The 15419-nt window shown below is 61.8% G+C and overlaps 1 protein-coding gene across 5 annotated transcripts in view; it reads right to left on the bottom strand.

The window, feature by feature from the left end:
* Positions 1 to 7913: 7913 nt before the first annotated feature.
* GNB1L (G protein subunit beta 1 like) overlaps positions 7914 to 15419 on the bottom strand; it is a 40775-nt gene continuing 33269 nt past the window's right edge. For all 5 annotated transcript variants that reach the window (XM_074356440.1, XM_074356438.1, XM_074356439.1 and 2 more), the window contains 2 exons: positions 15058 to 15273; positions 7914 to 8372 (listed from right to left, as the gene is read on the bottom strand). In XM_074356440.1, coding sequence (XP_074212541.1) covers positions 8121 to 8372; positions 15058 to 15273 — 468 coding nt within the window. In that variant the 3' untranslated portion in view covers positions 7914 to 8120. The remainder of the gene's footprint in view (positions 8373 to 15057; positions 15274 to 15419) is intronic.

Genomic DNA, 15419 nt, shown 5'->3' on the forward strand with positions numbered 1-15419 from the left:
CGGTGCCTTGCAAATGGGGAGGCCTGTCCTCTGTGAGGGTCCAGGACCCGGCTTCTCCGTGGGGACCTCCGCACAGCCCTGTCCCCCTCCAACACCTCCAACACCCGCCTTGGAGCAGCCTCTGAGTCCCGACTGGGGTCCAGCAGAGGTGGGGTGCGGGGGCAGCCCTGGGCCCCGGGAGGGGTGGGGCTGTTTGCTGGCCTACCTCACAGGCTTTCTGTATTTAGGAAAACACAAGTTGCGCTTTGATTCAACTCCCTTTCCCACTGGTTGTACTTCTTTAAACCAGATGGGTTCACGGGATGAAACTTTGGAATCTCGGCATCTCTATTTTAACTGCTGCCAGGTCTGTGTGTGGGAAACAGCAGAACCAGAGGTATTTTGCTGGAAGCAGCCACGTCAGGGGGAAGCCTGGGTTCTAACAGCTTAGTTCCTTAATTAAAAGAGCGGCACCATGGACATCCTTTCTCCGCCAGCTCTGTCGCCTAGAGTCAGCATCAGCTCTCTCCTCCACCACCGCGGCCGGCCGTGAGGCTGCCCGGGCCGGCGGCCCCCAGAGGCCGGCCCTGATGGGAAGGCCTCTTCCTCGGTGGCACTGCACCCCAGGAGAGGCCGCTCTCTGTCTTCTCAGCCACGTGTGTGTGCCTGCAGGGCAGGGACTGCGAGGCTCTGGGGTTGGCCTCTCCTGGTGAGGACAGCCAGCCCCGCCCCCCCAGGAGACACCCCACCCGCCTGAGCGCCCCCCACAGCAGCCGACCCCTCCCTGCACACCCGTCCCCCCACCTCCCCCGGCTCCTCCCTGTCACCCTGGCCTTGATTCTTCTCCCTTTTTTCCCACCTCTGACTCAGCCTTCATCCCAGAATGCATTTACTGGATTCTTCCCCAGGACCTCTTATGACCTCATCACGCAGTGAAGGTGGCGATGGTGGCCAGGGCCTTGTGGAGGGAGAGGCTGGCACTCTCGGGCTCCCCAAGGACCATGGCTGCACGTGGACCTTCTCCCGGCAGGGGGGTGCATTCCCCTGAGGGCACGTGGGGTCTCCACCGCAGGCCCCCTCCCTGCATGCCCGAGGGCCAGTTCCGATGAGGCCTGCGGTGGGGCTCAGGGCTGCAAGGAGCCTGGCACAACAGTGTCCCTCAGCCACCTGGTGTCACTGTCCATCTGCAGTGTGGGTCAGGTGGAAGGCCGCCCCCTCTTCCCCTCCAACGTGGTGCCGGGGACTCAGAGCCCTGTGAGTGTGGCCATGGGGATGCAGCAAAGTATGGAAGCAGCCCCATCAATGCAAATAATCCCCTTCCGATGACAGTAAGTAAGGTCTCAGAGGGACTCAGGGAAACAGGCGGCTTCACTAAGACGCGGCTGGCTGGCCTGGAAGCTCTCAGGCCGGGCCCGTCTCTGGGGAGAGCCTGCTGGGCACAGAACTGCAGAAAGCAGAGCTCCCAGGCTGTGCCCCACCTGCGCACACCTTGGCAGATGTGGGCAGTGGGCTGCAGGGGACACTGGGGCCCCAGACTGCCAGCTGAGCGAGGAAGTGGACACAGATGCGCACACATGGACTCACACACCTATCACCCTGAGGCTGGCCTGTGCCAGGGGCAGCCTGTGGGCATCTGGGGCAAAGTCCCCATCCCCACAGGGGTGGCCGAGGAGAGGCTACTGGCCCTGCGAGGGCTGCTGCTGTGTACCCTGGGCAGCAAGACTGGCGAATGCTCCCCAAGAGCAAGGGGCAGCGGAACTCCACGGACGGGGCAGACCCAGCACCCTGAGGAGGACTGTGGCGGCCCTGCTCCCCCTCCTGTGGGGCTGGGTGGCTTCCGGCACATTTCACCTCCTTGGCTCCGATGATCAAGCCCTCCCTCTCTGGGTAGCTGGCCTGGAAGGTCCATTTAGAGGCGGGGCCCAGGATTGCAGTCAGCACCCCCTCAGGAGAGCTGCACACCCCATCACTGTCCACCAAACGCTGCACAGCTGACCCCAGAGATGCCGCAGCCCCACCACCTGCCTCCATCACCCCCGTGTCCCCATCCTGCCCTTCTAACGGGTGGGCTGTGGGCGGGAGCCCCAGGGATTCAGGCATCCTGACCCCATTGCTGCCAGGAAGGGGGTTGCTCTCGGGTGGGCCAGGCCGCCGCAGGGCCGGGAGGCCTCCTCCCTGTGCTGGCGGGTCCGTTCACTCCTGGAAGCTGGCCTGCCCTGCACTCAGCTGCTGGGTCCCTCCAGTGGTCAGCTGTTGCCCATGCATGTGTCTTGTCCCAGTGAGAAAGTTCCCAGAAGACAAAGAAATCCTGTCACGTGAACACCCAGAAAATAACCTACAATGAATGAAAAACCTGAGTTAAGCCACGGCAAGAGACCACTCCATACCAGTTAAGACTGATGGCTATTACCAAAACGAAACCAAACAAGCAGAAAAGAAGAGATGCTGGAGGGAGGTGGACAGAAACCCCATGCCCTGTTGGAGGGAATGAAAGATGGTGGAGACGCTGCGGAAAACAGCGTGGAGCTTTCTCAAAAAGTGAAACCTCGAAGCCCCACAGGACCCTGCAATCCCACTCGTGGGTGCACAGCCTGGAGAACTGGAAGCAGGAGCTGGACCTGATAACTTGCCCACCCACGTTCACAGCAGCACGCACAACTGTCAGCAGCTGATCAGTGGATGAAAGACGTGGTCTGTCCACACGGTGGAATATTACTGCATCATAAAAAGGACATTCTGACACACAACATAGATGGACCGCGAGGACATGACACTCGAGGAAATTAGTCGGACACAAAAGGACAAGTCCTATGTGATTTCACTTATGTGAGGTCCCTGGGGTTGTCAGATTCACACAGTTGGACAGTGGGGGTGGGGCCGGGGGAGGGAGTGGGGTTAATGGTTGGTGGAGACAGTGTCAGCTGGGAAGGAAGAAAAGTTCTGGTGGTGGTGGCTGCACAACAGTGTGAATGTACTTAATGCCGCTGCGCCGTGCACTTAAAGGTGGTTAAGATGGGATGGTTTGTAATGCATTTATGTCTATTTAACAACTAAAACCCTGGGACCATCCAGAGTCTGCAAAAACCACTCTGTTCATCTTGACTTGATGAAGTCGGTCCTCACCTGTCTCTAAACCTGCGGTGTTTCGCGTGGCAGTTTTGTCCCCAGGGGCCTCCGGCAGCGTCTGGAGACACCTTTGCTGTCACACTGTGTGTGGAGGCACAGGGCGCCCACGACACAGACTCATCAGGGCAGACGTTACAGGGTCAGGGTCAGCCCCCGGGGCGGCCCACCTGCGCTGAGACTTGGCGCGGCCTGGCACGTGGCTGGGCGGCAGCTGGACTGGTGAGCGCCCTCCCGAGGGGGCTGCCCTCCCGCTGTGCTGCCACCAGGCCGAGTCCCCTCGGGCCTGGGGACCCGGCTCCTCGCGAGGCAGGCAGTCTGGCCCCCAGCTAGAGGCTGGGTGTGGGGTCCGGACCCCCAGAAGTGGCCAGTGTGCCTGGCCAGTCCAGCTGGTGGGACAGAAGATGCCTGCTGGGATAGGAGTGAGCTTTCACGGACCCCGGTGGGCACTGCCAGAACTACCAGGAAAGTCTGCCCATTCTGACCCTGACCCTGGGAGCCCGGGCTTTTGCTGGTCCCTCCTCCTCGCCCCTCCTGGCCAGCTGAGCATCTCTCTCAGCACCCTGGGTTCCATCTGGCCCACGAGCAGACACACGTTCAGAGGGGACTCCTCCAGGCCCGGCTGCTGGGCTGGCGCCCCATTCTGGGCTGGCGCCCCGTTCTGGGCTGGGCGTCCAGGAGCTCACCTGATACCTGGATCCTGTGAGGCCGCTGCTTCACGTAGAAGGGTGAGGTTGAAGCCGCACGCAGGCTCCAGGGCTGCCGTTTCCCCTCCTTTAGGTCTGTGCTTGAAATTTCCAAAATAAACACAATGCCAATTGTTCAATAAATTCTCAAGATCCACAAAGTGTACGTCGTGTAGTGAGAATTCCCTCCACAGCCCATTGTAACTCAGTTACTAAATCACAACTTACGGACGTAATACACCAAAATTGCCCCAACACTTATACGTTGTTTGTAAATTCATTAGAAACACTTCCAAATATTTAAGAGAAGGACAAGACTCACTTACATGTAAACGCATCCTAATGGGACTCAGGGAGCCGCTTCTCCCCTCCTGCAGTGAGTCCTTGGTGGGGCCCCAGGCAGGCGGCAGCCAACCAGGTCGTGGGAGCTCAGCTTGGGCCCCACCCAGCCCACGAGGGCCTGGTGACTTCTCACAGGGGCTGCCCCCGGCCCAGAAAAAGGCTCCCCACAGGGTCAGGAGCTCTGAACCACAGCCCTGGCCCTCCTGGTCATCTTCAGTCTGACCCTTGGCATCTCCCCTGGGATGAGGGGCTCTGGTTTCACATGGATGGTGGTCCTGACAGGCTGGGATGAGAAACGTCCTTGGAGAGCAGGGCTGAGGGAGGGGCCGTGCGTAGCTGGAGGGAGCGGGCGGCGGGGCGCTCTGCCTGCAGACGGAAGGAGGACCGGGCACCCAGTCCCCACCCTGGCTCTGTCCGCAGGTCTGGGGTCTCACTTTATGAAGGCTGCACTCTTGCTAACTCCCCCATTAGGAGGGGGGGTCTATGCCCTCCCGCCAGTACCAGTAAGGAAGGCTCCGGGCGCCCACCTGGCTCGCTGGCCGAGCCCTCAGTTCCCCCATGGAAGAATGACTCCAAGTCCGCCACGCTGAGGGCCCCCTGAAGGTGCCCTCATGAGCAATGCCCTACCCCGTGCCCACATGCCTGAAGGGGGGGCGGGAGGCCTGGCAGGAGCCGGCTCACTGGTGTCCGTTTACCGACGGAGGAGCAACGCCTGCACCTGACTTGACAGGTTTTACCGCCTGTGGGGGAACATCTGAGGGGGGTCCTTTGTACTGTGGTGAAGCAAGAACAAGAGGTGCCCACTCTCCGCCCCAGCTGCAGGCTCCCAGAGCCGCCCCTGCAGCCCTGCCGGGCCTGGGGGACTCCCTGCTGCGGGTGAAGCCCTGGAGGGCTGCCCTCCGCTGCACCCCACTCACCTCGCAGCAGCCGCCGGGGCTGCTGTGATTTCCGCTACGTGGGAAGGAACAGAAGCAGCCATCCAGGGTGTCGGAGGCACGGCCCTGAGGGTGCACACGGCCCCGAGGGTGCACACGGCCCCAGGAGGCTCCTGTTGGCGGAGGCCGGGCCGCTCTGAGCCCACTCGGATGGACAGGATGCTGGAGACCCGTCCTGCCCGCGTGGGTCCCACAGGTGGCCGGCCTCCTGCATGGGGCAGCTCTGGGGAAGGACTCGGCTGTGGATATGACCAGGACAACCCGGGGTTTTGCCCACATGCAGCATCTTCCTGGGCTGGGCTGGGCTGGGCGTCCAGTGGGGCCCTGTTTCTTATTGAGCTGTTAGGGTTTGAGGCTGGGCAGGTCCTTGGCGATCTGCTGCCGTGTAAGTTGGGGCCTCATGATGGTTCCAGGGTAGTGGGCGCCCTCCGCCTGGCGCCCACAGGTCTGGAGGCTGAGGAGCCTGCCCGCGCCTGAACCCGGCCCACAGCCCGCGGGCTCGAGGTCTGAGGGCCATGTCGGGCACACAGGGCTGATGGGGCTGTCACAGCCAGACCTGTGCCCACACACGGCGATTCGGCCACAAGGCGCCCTGGGACACTGGCCACAGCACGTGGCCTTGGCGGAAGCCCAGAGCCCAGCACAGGGTCAGCCCTGTGGGTGCCTCTGACACAGGTGGGGCCAGATCCAGACGACTCCAGTCTGCGTCCACGTCTGCCGGAGTGCTGGTCATCCTCGGAGAAGAGACACAGCAGCCCTCACTCTCTGGGGCATCTCTGGCCCTCGTGATCCTCACGCTCTTGTGCTGCCCTGTCCCTCGTCCCGGGCGCACGCTTCCATGGCTGCTTTTATAAATTCAGTGATTCTGCCAAAGGACAGCCAAGCTGACCACACAGACATAAACGGGCAGGGGTACCACATCCTCAGCCAGGCTGCACTGCCTGGCGCCTGGCGGCTCAGGGCCACAGCTGCGGCAGGACCTGCAGAAGGACTGACGGGGCTCAGCCCCCTTCCCTGCCAAGCAGCCCACTCCGGAGAGCAGCAGTGAGGATGGACGTCGGCACCAGTCTCCCTGCGGTTCACGGCTGTGCTACAGTGAAGCCAGGCAGGTTCTGAGACAGAGTCCTTTGCAGTTTAGCAGCTGCTGTGGCCGCCGTCACCTCTGGTCCCATCTCCAGGACAGGCTCCCACAGAGGGACACTGGCCAGGACAGCACGCTTTGCTGGGGGTTGGGGGCACATGTGGGAGCCCAGTGGGACAGGTTGGGCAGGTCTTTCTCCCGAGGTGAGCATGGCCTCCAGCACGTCAGCAAACGGCACCTCACATGGAGAAAGTGGAGGGCAGTGTCTTGAGTGGAATGCGGTGCCCGGAGGACGCCCCGCACACGCCTCCCTGTCTGTGTCTGACGAGGCTCTAGCTGCTGCTGCCTAAACAGAGCTGCCCTCCTTTCTGACACTAGTGATGTCCCCCCACATCCTGGTGGCCTGGCCACGGGTATAGAACACACAGGGGCTGGCATGGCCCCTCCTAGAGGTGATGGAGGACACCCAGCGGGACCTCTGTCCAGCAGGCCAATAGTAAGGTCTGTCTGTCTGCCGGGACAGGGCACAGCCCCCGGGGAGGGAAGGGGCTGTGGGGGAGCTCAGGTGATAACAGCTCACACGGCGGGTGCCGGGGTCTGACCGAGGGGCAGATACCTGCCTGTCTGGGTGGCCGGGGTCAGACGCCTGCTCTGTGCACATGGACCAGCCAGGGCTCAGCAGCCGCCAGTCAGCCCCTTTCTTGGGATACAGGGTCACTAGCCCACACCTACAGCCCTGGACCCCACTGTCCACCATGAGGTCCTGCTAGCCCGGGTTCCCTGTTCCCAGTGAAGCTTCCGACCTTCAGGGAAGAGTGATCACAGAGCTTTCCCAGGATGTGGGTGCCCCTTGCAGCTGCGGGGAAGGCATGTCCCCTGGAGCCCCTGCAGAGGACGAGCTGGCGTTGCGGGGTAAGTCCTTCCAGCACCCTCGCCCAGACTGCACCCTCTCAGCAACACACGGTGCTGGCATGTCAACCGCACTGCGGTCCCAGCCCATGGCCCCTGCTTCAATCAACCAACGAAACCTCAGAGCCTGTCACCCCCGAGCAGGACCTAGAGGCCAGACCCTCCAGCAGGGGGACTGCTCCAGTGGATTCAGCATCTTGCCACTCACACACGTGTGCCCCAGATTCCCTGGGGAGCAGCAGCCCTCCTGGGGCACACGCACTGAGGGCTCCACTCCCTCAGGCAAAGCGGGATGGGATCCTGAGCATCCCACCGGGTCCTCCGGCCTGAGAGGGGCTGACCTCAGGCAGGGCACCTGGGGGCTCTCCCAGCCTCGTCAGGGGCCCCCGACAGCCCCCATGCCAACTTCCAGGGTCCCCTCCTTCCTATCAACAGCCCAGCTTTAAGAGAAGCTGCCCTGACTTCTGGCCTGGTCCCACATAGGAGCCAGCGGCTGCCCCATGCGTGGCTGTGACGGTGCCCTTGGGTGCCCACCAGTCTCCCTTGAGCTGGTGCTTTATGCCCAGAAGCTGCCCTGGGATGGCCTCTTGTGTCCCCTGACTTCACTCTGGGGGGCGGCACCTCCTCCCTCCCACTGATCCTGCTCGGCCCCAAGCCTGTTGGCATCTGCCACCCCCAGCCCTGTGATACAGGAGCTCCTGGCCATCCTTGGGGTGGGGAGCCCAGGACCCGGGCACCATGCCTAGGGTCCTTGCTGGAGGGCCCGACCACCCTGCCTAGTGGAGGCTCTGAGGATGGCTCTGGGCTCTGACCCCAAGGGAACCAGGGGGTCACCCTGGAGAATTCGTACCTCAAGCCTGCAGGTTTGCAAACGGAGTTTATTGTCAGGCGCCCCCAGTCAGCCTTTGACCTGGGCTGCAGGTGCCTAGTGTCCGGCCCAGTTACACTTTAAACCGCAGTCACCGTCCCATACCCAAGGAAGCAAGTGCCAAGCCAGAAGGACGTTGGCTCTTCCCATAATGGAGCCCTCGTGACCTGCGCACCCACCTCCCCGCTGTCAGCATGTCACATGCGCGGGTAGAGCGACCAGACACTGATGCGCTGATCCCCGGAGCCCGCGGCCAGCAGGCCATCCGTGGCGAAGGCCAGGCAGTGAACAGCGGCGCTGTGGAAGGCCAGCACGGCCAGCGGCTTCATCGTCCGCCAGTGAAACACACGGATGCGATGGTCCCAGCCCGCGGTGGCCAGGAGCCTACGGTCTGGCCGGATCCTGACGTCGGCGACCCCAGGGTTGGTGAGCTGGTGAGTTCCATGCACCTGTGATCGAGAGAGTGGTGGGGAGGACCGTTAGGGGGCTTCCCAGGACAGGCTGTCTGGAGCCAGAGACCTCTGCCCTTGGCCAGACCCTTAGGCTGAGATAGGAAAGACCTTGTGGGCAGGGTCCTGGGACCCTCCCCATGGAAATGCTGCCCTCCGGCGTCCAGGCAGCACCACCCGCGTGACAGCAGCACAAAGTCAGTGCAGAAATCTCAGGACAGCCAAGGCGGGTAAGAGGACGCAGACCCCACCCGCAGCACAGGTGGGAGTGACAGTGAAGGCTGCCCAGGGTGGGACATGCATGAGTGGGCGGGCGACTGGCCACAGAAGGCCTGGGCCAGGTTCTGAGAGGGGCAGGGCCATGTCACAGGGCACTGCAGGCACATCTGTCCACATGAGCTCTCAGCGGGGCTGGGCCTCCCCACACGCCTTCCCACAGCCCCTCTGGTCCGGCCACTCTTGGTTCCAGGACTGTGTGTGCCGCGGGGGCCACTTGGCACCTCTGCCCCTTCATCACGACAACCCAACTGGCCACGTCCTTCCACCCTTCCTGCCTCGGCCCAGCCCCAGGCACCAGGAGCTCTTCTGCCCCAAAGTCGCCTGTGCGCCTGCAGAAACTCCCCTTTCTCTCCAAATTCACCTCCTGATGGGGCCACAGTGAGACAGGTGGCACCTGGGACCCTGGGCTGCAGTGCTTACACAGGACAACACAGCACAAAGGGACTATAAGGGACTAAAGATAACTGCACACACGCACAGCTGGGCGAAATTGTGAGCGGATACAAAGAGGCCAAAACGCAAGTGCCACCTCTGGGTGCCAGGAGCAGAGGCAGGTCCTGTGCATGGTTCCTGCCCATGGCCCCACCAAGGGGGTGGCCAGACCCCTGATCTGCCCCCACCCCCACCTCATTTAAGGGAGCAGCTCCCTCCTCGGGACCGAGCAAGGTCCCTCTGCTGCAGCACAAGTCCCAGTGAAGCCTCCATGCATGTCTCGTCCGGCCGCTCATCGGCTTCTATTGATTGAAGGGTCCAATAACCCCGGCTGGCAACACAGCTGCCTCCAGGGAGAGTCGTTCGCGTCTACAAAGACAACGCAAGGAACAGGAGGAAAGAGACGTGGGGAAAAAGAGGGTTGCTGTCCTTGGAAGCAACAGGACACTCACCAGGCACTTTTGCCATACATCAGCAAAAAAAAAAGTTGGTGAAGCAACTACGTCCATACAACTAGAACTGAAGGGCAGACACAGAGCGGGCAGCCTGACTGCGGGGCAGCGCGCCACTAAGGGAAGTGGAGGAAACACTCAAGACGTGGGGGATCAGAGAAGACAGCAAAAGCAGGAGTGACCCACAGTGAGCAAAGCATCCAGAAACAGCTGTGGCGACTGGAAGACCTTCACTGAATTAGGAAGTCAACTCTCGCTCCTGGAAACTGAAGCTGTGGATCCAGGCTCTGGAACGGTCAGGGGGAAGGTGTGCTTAGTAACATTGCTGGACTCCAAGCCGAAGACATGCTCCCAGGAGCCAGGCAACCAGACGGAGTCAAGCACCAGGGCAAGAGTCGGGCTGATGTCCCGGGGCCAAGTCTGTGCTAGGCGGCAGATGACGCCACAAGGCTCGGGGGAGGCCCAGGAATTTTATATCCAGCCAAACTGTCGCTCAGGTCTGAGAACAACAGACCAGCATTTCTGAACACATAAGAACTCAGGAAAGCACCCAGAAGCTCTTCCTGGAGCACACGTGGCCACGCCCCAAGACAGTGATCACACTGTGGCTGGGGTCTACTCTCAACACCGTGACGAAGCTGGAGACCAGGCCTCACAAGCCTGAAGGGCAGGCAGAGTTTGGAAAGAGAGTCCCACCCCATCATAGGAGCCGGGGGAGGACCCTGGGCCCCCAGCTGCCCCGACAAAGCAGGTGAACAGCCCATGGGAACAAGAGAGATCCCTCTGCGGAGCCGATCAACAGAACCCACTCTCCACCTTGTGTCGTTCACACAAACAAAAGTTACTAGACACGCGGAGAAGTGGGAGGAGAGGACCTGTCATTAAGGGAAGAGCAGCAACAGCGAGGGGCCCAGAATGACACAGGTGCAGAGCCTGTCGGACCAGGACTTTGCAGCAGCAGTTAAATGTCCCTTCCAGACAATGAAAAGAAACGTTCAAATAATGACCAAAACATTGTCGTGATGAGGGAACAGATAGGAGCTACAAGCAGAGAAATGGAAATTATAAAAAAGAACAGACCCTGAACAGTCAACTGAATGTGGAAGGAGAAAAGTCCAGTCGGGACGGACTTCAACACCGACTCCGAGACGTGCTAGGAAGTCAGAGGAATGAAGGCGCTGGGCATCGGTGACGGACAGACAGCCCGGAAACAGGCCCCTGTGTACACCATCTCTGACACAAGAGCAGAGTCTCTCCAACAAACGGTGCTGGAGCACCGGGGCGTCCACACGCGTAGAAACCCCCGAGGCCAAACTGACGCCAGCACAGAAACTAACCTACAGGTCAGCTGCAAAGCCAGAAGCCTCCTGTGAGGTAACGGAGGGGGCGGGCACCAGGACAGCCCCAAGTGCAGACACAGCCTCGTGTGCAGACACAGCATGGAAAGGCCGACTGGTGGGGCCGCCCAGCGGGACACGGGGGGGACAGCTGAGTGCTGCGTTCCCAGGGTCAGGGCAACCAAGTTCCTGAAGCCGCTCAGTCCGGGTGAAGCACGAGGCCGACCGACGGGAAAGGAAGCTGGGACCCGCCCTCGCAGACCGACAGCCCCAGCCCGGCAGCTGAGAGCCTGTCCAGGGACAGCAGGGCCAGGCCTGACGCGGCCTTGCTGGACCGCCAGCCCTGACAGCAGAGCTGAGATCAGCGGCCTCTACAAAGTCAACAAACGCGCGGGAGTTAAGCAGTAGACCTCTAAGGAAGCACCGGATCAAAGGGGAAATCACAAGGGAAAACGAAGACACAAAAACGGACGCTTGTGGGACGGGCCCAGGGATGCCGCACAAACCAGGAGGGACGCCAGGACTGGGCCCCGTGGCCACGCAGAGCCCACTGTCCGGCTGCAGAAGGCAGCCCCGGGCAGTGTTCACCAGCAAAACAGTAGCGTGAGCCGAGGTCACACGGAAGCCGCCTCTGGGAGAGGGACGCTGGCCTGAGGAGGAGGCTGAAGGCTAAAGAGGGAAAAATAAAAGGCACAAAACCAGGAGGAGCCTGGCCTGAGCCTCCTGAATCGTTGCCAAGACAGACTTTTTAGGCAAAAATCCTTTCCAGGGACAAGGGTTCAATTCGCTGGGAAGAGACATTCCTACCCAGCGTCCACGCACAGAGACCGGGAGCACGTGGGACACGGGAAAGGCATGGGTGTCCCAGGGGCCCGGGACCCAGGCGGCTGCAGCCGTGCGCCGGGCGCTGAGAAACACGCGGGACACTTGGGAAAGCCTCCTGGCTTCCACACTTCAGAGAGCGGACACCACTCAGAACTCATTCCCCAAATGCAGAGGATCAAGTGAGAAACTGAGAAGAAGAAAGTAATGCGGGCAGAATCAAACATTTGGAAACAGAAACACTCTAATCAGCTCTGCAGTCAGAGAACAGACAGAACCAGGGCTGCCCGGAACTGAGTGTGAGGAAGGGTCCCAGACGCAGCCAGCCTTCGCTGCTGCACATGCCCCACCGGGTCAGAGCAGCATATGGCGCCCAAGAGACTCGGCGGAGGGAGAGGAAGGTGGAGAGAAATGGTGCAACAGAAAGGGATGCTTACAGATAACAAACACAGGCTGCTCAGGAGCAAAAAGGGACCGGCCTGCAGACACAGAAATCCAAACGGTCATCACAAAAAACTGAGGAAGGGCAGTGCGACCCACAAGTGGGCAGCATCCGCACCCAGCCCTGTGACCTGTCCAGCCACCTCCATGCCTGCCCCGCATCTCATGCCCAACCTCCTGTCCTTCCAGCCACCGCTGTTCAGCACCCGGCCCTCCTCCTCCAACGTCCACTGTGGCCGCCAGCGGCCCCGCGTGTCCTGTGCTCTCTGCCAGCCTTCGACTGCCCTCTCCCGGCAGAGTCTGGGCCCAGGGTCAGGTCACAGGAACAGCCCACAGCCCACAGCCCTCGACTCTCATTGGGTGTTAACCGTGGGGACGTCTCCCAGGGAGACAAGGGCTGCTTCCAAACCTGCAGTCTGCGGATGAGCCCCGGGGGCCCCAGGAACCGTGGGCGAGCTTCAGTGGAGCCCGAGCCGTGGTCCTCACGTGGCCAACTCGGGCACAGGGCAGAGATGCCCAGTACCACCCACAAGGCCAGAGGATGGGACTCACGTGCTCCCACCTTGCAGCCCCTCCCGGAAGTGCTGTGGCATCAAGGCACAAGGCCTGTCGTGGGGACCTGGACTGGAAGAGACCAGTCCTGCCTGGGCTGGTCAGTGCCCATTCATGGCCATGGCTGCTGCCCTTCCACCATGTCCTGAGAAGTCCAGTGGGTGGGTCATGCCCACAGCTCCTCAGCCCAGAGTCCCCTGGTCTCCCTCTCACTGGACCCGTGTCCTGCTGCTGACACTTTAGAGGGAAGCCCCCGGGAGGGCCAGCGAGGGGATGGCAGTGGCCACGCAGCGGGAACGAGGGGACGCTCGGCCGACTAGAAGGAGCGTGGTGGGGATAGTGTGGTTGTCCAACTCCCAGCCTAGGCTGGCTGGGGTGGGGGCCCATTATTATTCAAAGGCTTAAAAACACTGCTGGCTGTAAATCAGCCCTGGTTCAAGGCCATGGACCCTGCCCCAAGTGTGGGAGGGAGAAGCAGGTCTGCACACCACCTGCGCCTGACGGAGACGCGCCCAAGCCCCGGGCTCCAGGGAAGCCATCTCCGTAGGCAGGTGAGCAGCCCAGTGTTCACCCCAGGACGGTGGCCAAAGGCTCCGGTCACCACTGCAGCCCCTGGCTGAGCCTGTCCTGGACCAGGACCCTCTGGGAGGGGTCCCGGCACCAGTGGCTCTCACAGCGCATGACCTCAGGTGCCAAGAATGTGTATGCAGCGGCCCATCTGGTTCCCATTACCCACGCTCTGCTCAGAAGCCCGTCTCCGCCCGCCTGCCCGGAGATTGATTTGGGCTCCTTAGAGCAGCAGGCTGTGAGGTGAGGCACACCTTCACCCACGTGGTTCCAGGGCCAGCCTGCAGGGCCACCGCAGCACCAAGGGCCCATGGGCGAGGCCGCCTTGGACACTGCAGATGCCGAGGGCGTCAAGGCCCCGAGGCTTCCTCTGTGAGGCCAGTGCTCCACCACCTGAAGGTGTCTGTCAGGGTCTCTGGGGGCATGGATGTCTCTAGCAGGGGGCGGTGGGAGGAGCAGTGCCTCCTGGGTCACCTCCTGGGTCGTGTGCTGCTGAGGGGGACCTCTCCCTCCTGTGCCCCCTCCCCCTCCCCAGGCCCCACAGGGCTGCTCCCACCTCAGGGCCCCACCCACTTGCGCTGGTTCTAGCTTGGTCCCCCCACTGACTGTGTGTTTTAGGAAGCCAGCAGCCCCTCCAGCTGCCAAGTGAGAGGTCTCCCTGCATGACCGCAATGTCTGTCCTGGTCTCCCAGGACTTCTCGCCCGCCGGTGACAGCCCTGCCCCGGCTGTCCGGTGCCCAGGCTGGTGATGCCTGCTGAGCATTGCAGCCTGTCCTGATCCTCACCCATGCCCCCACCCCCACCCCACCCAAGTGCCCAGAGGCTCTTCCCTGGCTGTGGGGGCCCAGGGCTGGGCAAGGCCTCCCCTTATGGGGGGGCCCAAGAGATGCCCTCTCCCTGCAGCCACCTGTCTGCAGCGCAGCCTGGACTGCAGGGTACCCCCCTACAGACCCGGTCCTCCAGTGCTCCAGGGACAAGAGCCCAGGTGGGGCTGGGAGCAGGGCCACAAGCTTCTACCTGGGGCCCTGCTCCCCTACCATACCTGTGTTCACAGAGCTGCCTTTCAAGGAAGTTCCCTTCACTGGCTGTGGTCAGGTCTCAGCCTCCAGAGGCTACCTGGCTAATGGGGGCTCCTCTCCTCCCTAAAAGCTAGGGTGCACCCAGGCCACCCTCTGGGGGCTGACAGGGACAGGACACACCAGCACTGCATCCCCTAGGATCTGCACCAGAGTGGGGTTTGGACAAGGGGCTGCCGTCCGCCAACTCCGTCGCCCCACCCCAGCCAGGCTGAGCCCCGAGCACAGGTCCAGACATGGCCCCAGGGTCCCTGCGGGCCCTGTGGGATGGGGCGGCGTGCACAGACGTGCCGGGAAGGCGCCCACAGCGCCCACTCTGCCCGAGCCCCGCCCCTCCCTGCCTCCCTGGGCGGCCTGTGGGCGGCCACAGAGGCCTGACTCCGTGGACTTCCCTACATCGGGTTTTGGGGTTTTTTTTTTTTTCTTCTTTTTGATTAATCAGTTCCTTACTGACCAAATTCCTCTGAGCTTTGCAAACGCGCTTGCATGGTCCTGGATTCTACATGCCTTTTCTCTAGATGGACGAGACGTGACCGCTGTTCCCCGAGGTCTAAGAGAAACCCACACCACATGAGCAGCTCACAAACGCCCCAGCCCGCCCGCCGGCTCACGGTGATTAATTAGCCCAGGGTCTGCACCGGCTCCTCTTCATGCCTAAATATTGTTTCAGCCCATCAGACTGTTAGTGCAGAGCAGGATAAATGACACCTCAGTCTGGCCCACTGACCTGCAAAGCTCGCTGCTCATCCAGGCTCCAGACGGCCAGTGCCTTCTCTGCAGAGCCCGAGACACCCCTGGCCTTCTGGGAGTCGAAGTCCAGGCCCATGACGGGCTCTTCATGACAGGCGACACGGCTGCACACCTTCCGTGCAGAGACATCCCAGAGGGCCACCGAGCCGTCCTCATAGCCAGCCAGGAGGAGTGGGAGGGGACTGGAGTCAGCCTGCAGGGACAGCATGCAGTCAGCTGTGGGGGGCAGGGGCTCAGGCCAGCCTTGGCTGGGGGGCGCCCAGGGACCCGGACAGAGGGCACTTGCTGCACCACCCTTGCTGGCCCCCGTCCTTCCCGCCAGATGACTCAGCCACCCCT

The sequence above is a fragment of the Camelus bactrianus genome, chromosome 32 (genome assembly GCF_048773025.1).
Source record: "Camelus bactrianus isolate YW-2024 breed Bactrian camel chromosome 32, ASM4877302v1, whole genome shotgun sequence".
Taxonomy (NCBI): domain Eukaryota; kingdom Metazoa; phylum Chordata; class Mammalia; order Artiodactyla; family Camelidae; genus Camelus; species Camelus bactrianus.